Genomic DNA, 6,000 nt, shown 5'->3' with positions numbered 1-6,000 from the left:
TGTGGTGTCCTCTCCGGCATTGTCTTCTTCCACAGGCAACAGCGATTCTGCTCTCATACTTCTTGTTTCTTCTCTTCCGAGCACAATGGGAGAGAGAAACAAGAAGTGACATCGAAGACGAAGAAGACCAGATGAAAGAAGACTCTTGTCATTTTTAACACTTTTGTCACTTTTTTGGTGAAATGGTAGGGGTACAACCCCATTACCATTTCCCACAGGGGGGAGGCCGGGATCTGGGGGTCCCCTTGTTAAAGGGGGCTTCCAGATTCCAATAAGCCCCCCGCCCGCAGATCCCCACAACCAACGGACAGGGTTGTGGGGATGAGGTCCTTGTCCTCATCAACATGGGGACATGGTGCTTTGGGGGGGGACCCCAAAGCATCCTCCCAATGTTGAGGGCATGTTGCCTGGTATGGTTCGGGGGGGCGCTCTCTCGTCCCCCCTCTTTTCCTGCGGTCTGCCAGGTTGCGTGTTCGGTTAAGGGTCTGGTATGGATTTTGAGGAGGACCCCCACGCCATTTTTTTTTTTTGGCGTGGGGTTCCCCTTAATATCCATACCAGACCTAAAGGGCCTGGTATGGAATTTTGGGGGACCCACACGCATTTTTTTTTCTTAATTTTGTTTTCTTCTTAATGCTAATGCTAACATGACCTGTGTGCAATGCAAATAGCCTTAAAAAAAACCCATAGAAGATGTACAGTATTAGAATCCAACTATAGCTTGTAGTCGAAATATTCAACCGGGAATGTATGATTGCAGCATCATACAGTGAGTTTAGCTGCTCCGTTGAATCTTCTTTAAACATTCGACAGACACCATAAGCCTTCAATGACAGATTTGACCTTAATTCATTTGGACGAATGCAATTTTTAAACAAAATACTAAATAAATAAAAACTAATTTCGGGAGTAACTAAATAAATGTATTTTTCGGACGAAAACGAAATTCCGAAAACAAAATATTTCAGTGTGCACATGTCTACCGCAAGGCGGGCTGATCTCCCGCAAAAGAAACACCACATCTGCAATCTTGTGATTGCATAGACATATAAATCTATTCAGCGGAGGAGGGTAATATGGCGCTCGCTGGGGATCCCAAGGATGTATTATAGTATAGTCACAACATATATGTGTAAAAAATTGTTAGTATAAAAGATAGGTCGTTTTTATGTAGCTGAAGTATATCAGTTTTTGTGTGGGTTTTGGGTATGTCCACACACCAGTATCCTCGATGAGAAGTTCAGGGTCTTTGTGGATCATCAGGGTGGTCCGTGTGGGGGATCAGCAGTACAAGCTGTATCCTAAAAGGCTGCCAGTCTTAAAGCAAGAAGAAGCTCTAGGAAACAAGGAAATAGAGAGAGAGACGGCGCCCTCTAAGTGCAGCAGTAAAGTTGCTCAAATTTATTAAAAATGGTTAAAAAACACTCACATTAGATTAGTGGTGTACAGGCATATCAGGGATAAAATGTTTCATCCGTAAGTCCATGAGGGCGACTCGCAGGGCTGTAAGGCAAGGTTCCTTGGAGTGGTCAGAGCAATCAGGGTGGTGCTGATAGCTGTGGTGCCTTTAGTCCGGTGTTCGGGGAGTCGATGTCCTCAGGAGACGGCTAATCTAATGTGAGTGTTTTTTAACCATTTTTAATAAATTTGAGCAACTTTACTGCTGCACTTAGAGGGCGCCGTCTCTCTCTCTATATAAATCTATTCCCATAAGTGCACTGTGTCCGGCGTTGCACTGTGTCTGGTGTCCAAACACAGTGCACTTAAGGGCCGGTTCACACTGCAGGCGAGGCGAGGCGACTCCGACTTGCCTCGCCGCGACCTGCCGCGACCTCAGCGGCAACTTGCAGATGACTTCTGTATAGAAGTCAATGCAAGTCGCCCCGAGGTCGCCCAAAAGTAGTACAGGAACCTTTTTTCTGAGTCGGAGCGACTCGAGTCGCTCCTCTCAGAACGGTTCCATTGTACAGAACGGGGGCGACTTGCGAGAGCGAGGCGAGGCGAGTCGTGTCGCCTCGCATCGTCCGCTGTGTGAACCGGCTCTAAGGAACTTTCTTTGCATTTTTTTCTTTTTTTTTAAGGGCGTTTTACTTTTTTTTTTGTGACTGCCTGGACGGGCTGCTGCGAGACGCCTTATACAGTTGTGAAATTATTATCACCCGGACGACAGTGAATTTTTCAGCCAGATATTTCACAACCCGGGGACTATAACCGTGTAACGTTAGAGGAAGCTCTTTGTTTTCCTCAGACAACCATCCACACACCCGATATTGCACCATACACACGCTCACAACAGTGACGCCTTCGTCTGGGGGGAGGAGCCGTGAAGGTAGTCGTGTGTACACCGAGGGGGAGGAGTCAGACGAAAGAATCAGCTTTTGTGTGTAGCAACAGTGTTTTGGGAGCCGAGGCCGGGCGGAGGTTTGGCCTAGACCCAGCCGCCCAATAGGAAACATTGGAAATTAGGAGGGGTTTCTTTTTTCCTAGCGGAATAGTCGCGAGAATTAACGGTAGGAAGATCAAGCTATAAAGACAGCGACGAAGCGGAAGTCAAGTGAGCTACAGCTAGTGATGTGATAGTCATAGAGTGCGAGGCTATGTCTGTGGCTACGCTCTCCGGAGTGCCCCGGCTTTACCTGCTGCTGCTTTCTGTACTTATACAGCTGACAGGATCTGCGGGTAAGTGAAGGAGGGGCTGTGTTGTTCTGACTGAGCACTATGGCCTGGAGAGGATGACCGCAGTCCAATCTCTTTGGCAGAGCTTTGTGTATGTTGTAGCCGGTGCCGTGTTTTGTTATGGCGTGGCTTCAAGGAAAGGGAGATCCTTGTATAGTTGTCGGCACGAGCTGTGCTAGTTGATGAAAACTATATATTACTACTCCGTAATAGACTGAGATCACGTATGTGTGACCCACCAGAAGATAGGGTTTTAAAATGTGAGTTATAAAATGCTTCAATCTTTTGTAATGGGGACGGCGGTGACATGTTTTCAAAATGTATCTTTTAGGGCCCGTTTCACACAACCCACGTTCAACTCTCCATTTTCTAACCGCACTAGGTGTCTGATCTGCTGCAGATGTCAATGTATTCATAACACCCCAAGCACAGATTAAATATGCAGTGGGTCAAGGGATCTTGCTGCAGTGTGTATTTCGAAGTCGTTTATGCACTACTTTTGGCACGATCTAGTGTGATTTGAGCCCATTCCAATAAATATGCTGAAAAGTCTCACGGTATTGAATCGGACAGGAATGTGGACCAAGTTCCTGTACAATTCCAGCGGTTGTTAAACTGGTTGTAAGTCCTTACATTTACTCAGTGAAGGGATTTTCCTCTGGTAATACAGAGATGAAACAAATCCTGCTATATAAGTTGTACCTGTTTGTCTGCAGTCTTCTTTGCTTTACATCCGTTCAAAGGTGCTACATTTTATAAAGCTTGTCTGAGAGGTAAAAAAAAAAGGTGAGCTGAAGTTGCTCTGCAGAGCTCATTGTGGAGAGTTCTGAGCACTGATTTGGAGGGAAGGGGCACACCCCCTTCAATCAGTAAGGGCCGGTTCACACTGCGGGCGATGCGAGGCGACACAGACTTGCCTCGCCGCGACCTCAGCGGCGATTTGCAAATGACTTCTGTATAGAAGTCAATGCAAGTCGCCCCGAGGTCGCCCAGAAGTAGTACAGGAACCTTTTTTCTGAGTCGGAGCGACTCGAGTCGCTCCTCTCAGAACGGTTCCATTGTACAGAAAGGGGGCGACTTGTCAGATTGCGGTGAGGCAAGTCGTGTCGCCTCGCATCGCCCGCAGTGTGAACCGGCCGTAACAGAGCTGAGGCTGCCAATCAGCTGGAGGTCCCTTCTCTGTCACTTTTTTGGTGTAAGGAAAACTTGTCAAAAGTAGGGATCGACCAATATTCCTCTTTTATTTTTGGGCAGTATCGCTCACAAACCTACTCGATTTAATTACCGATATTGCTTCAAGGGGGTTTTACCGGAGTGATGCATGCATTACGCTGGTACTGCTCTTTAGAGCAGATGATCAGCTTTATTGTAACAACAACAACCAATGCCACTCATCTATTACAAACAGTGGGAGGAGACCCTCCTATCCCTTTTTCAGCCAAGGAAGATGCCATCTTGGCCTCTGTTTTTTATCTCTAACTGTTATGTAATCGGTTATAACCAGCTATTTGGTTTTTACAGTTCAGTTTGGTTGAATGCATATGGCTGCATGCACACAGGGCGTTAGAAAAAAGGAGCTGCAAAGCTTCTACCAATGCCAGGAAAAAGTGGCTGTAAATATGTACATTTAGTAGCTTTTTGTATTGCAGTTAAAGAACATACCAGACCCTTATCTGAGCACGCAGCCTGGCAGGCCAGAAAAGGGGGTGTAAGTGAGCGGCTCCTCCCCTCCTGGACTACATGCCCTCAACATGGGGGTTGGTTCTTTGCCCCACCACCCCAAAGCACCTTGTCCCTATACTGATGGGGACAAGGCCCTCTTCCCGACAACCTTGGCCGGTTGTTGTTGGGGTCTGCGGCCAGGGGGCTTAAAGGAATTTGGGAGCCCCCTTTAACGGATCCAAGCAACCGACCCTGTGAGTATGGGGTACTCACCCCCCCCCCCGCCTCCCAAAAGTGTCAAAAATAAAAATACACAGGTTTTTGATAAAGTAATTTTATTAAAGCAGCTCCGGCGTCTCTTCACCTTTTTAGATTTCTGTTCCCACTGCCGGTGTTCTGCCAGGAACTGTCCCCCCATCGGATAGTGTCCGCCTCGTACTGCGCAGCACGGAGTATGAGATGCAAAAAGTTTCAGAAGATGAACGGTGCCTGCATACTTAATAGTACCTTGTGCCCTGAGTCCAGGTTCAAGCCCCACCATGCAAGTGGACATTCGGTATGCACTTAGTAACAGGGCCCCTTGCGGGCTCGCTTTGCTTGCCACGCTTGAGGCACGGCCTCGCTTCGCTCGGCAATTTTTTATTCTAACTCTGTCGACTTGGATGGTGGGGCATGAACCTGGACTCAGTGCACAGGCACTGTTCATCTTTGGAGACCTTCGGCGTCTCCTTGTCCTCCGTACTGCGTGGACACTATCCGACGGGTGACAGTATTTGGCAAGACACCGGTTCTCCTCCTGTCTTCTTTCTCTATTCTTCTGATGTTCTCTGCCAAGTGCCATTACTTATATTGCCATTGGGTGGGGCCACCTGGAAACTTAATTTAGAGGCCATGTCCCCTTGTGATGTCGCTGCTTCATCATGCCCTGGGTGGTGACGTAATAAGGGATGGGGCCTCTGGATGACGTCATCGAGTGGCCCAGCCCCATGGCTGTAGAAGTAATGGCACATGGCAGACCCAGCATTACAGCGGTAGAGAGCATTGGGAGAAGACAGGGGAGAGATGAGAACCAGCGGCAGTAGAAGACCTCAGTGGAGGGAGGAGAAATCTGAAGGAGAAGATGCCAGAGCTGCTTTAACAAATTACTTTATCAAAAACCTGTGCTGGTTTTTAACTTTGACACATTTTTTATTTTTATTTTTTTATATATTTTTGTGGTGTAGGGGAACAATCCTTAATCTGGGGGCCCCCCTTGTTAAAGGGGTTTTCAGATTCCAATAAGGACCCTGACAACCATCCGCCAAGGTTGTTGGAGGAGGCTCTTGTCCCCATCAACATCGGAACAAGGTCTTTTGAGGGCATGTGGCCTGGTATGGTCAAGGGGGAGCTTGTTTGCCCCCCCCTTCCTTTCCTGCATTCTCGGGTAACTGGCTAGTATGGATTTTGGGGGAGCCCCATGCCAAATTATTATTTTTTTTTTTTTCTGGTGTGGGGGTTCCCCTTAAAACCCCTGACAGACCGACGGGTTTAGTTTTCTCTTTGGAGAAGAACCCCATGCCAGTATGGGGGTGTTTTTAAAATCTTTCAGGGTTCCCCTTCAAGATCCACAGCACACAAGCTGCATTGCAATTCAAATCATCATGACGCTTGACGAGGCTTAAC

The 6,000-nt window shown here is 47.6% G+C and overlaps 1 protein-coding gene across 5 annotated transcripts in view; it reads left to right on the top strand.

Moving 5' to 3' along the window:
- The first annotated feature begins 2,376 nt into the window (after positions 1 to 2,376).
- TGFBR1 (transforming growth factor beta receptor 1) overlaps positions 2,377 to 6,000 on the top strand; it is a 458,152-nt gene continuing 454,528 nt past the window's right edge. The window contains exon 1 of one of the 5 annotated variants that reach the window (XM_077491981.1): positions 2,377 to 2,679. In XM_077491981.1, coding sequence (XP_077348107.1) covers positions 2,598 to 2,679 — 82 coding nt within the window. In that variant the 5' untranslated portion in view covers positions 2,377 to 2,597. The remainder of the gene's footprint in view (positions 2,680 to 6,000) is intronic. The other 4 variants (XM_077491983.1, XM_077491979.1, XM_077491982.1 and 1 more) reach the window with 4 other exon arrangements.

This window comes from Lithobates pipiens, unplaced genomic scaffold (assembly GCF_037356315.1).
Source record: "Lithobates pipiens isolate NorthernLeopardFrog02 unplaced genomic scaffold, aLitPip1_a1.2 Scaffold_19, whole genome shotgun sequence".
NCBI lineage: Eukaryota > Metazoa > Chordata > Amphibia > Anura > Ranidae > Lithobates > Lithobates pipiens.
The sequence above is the reverse complement of the archived record's forward strand: the minus strand, read 5'-3'. Positions and strand labels throughout refer to the sequence as shown.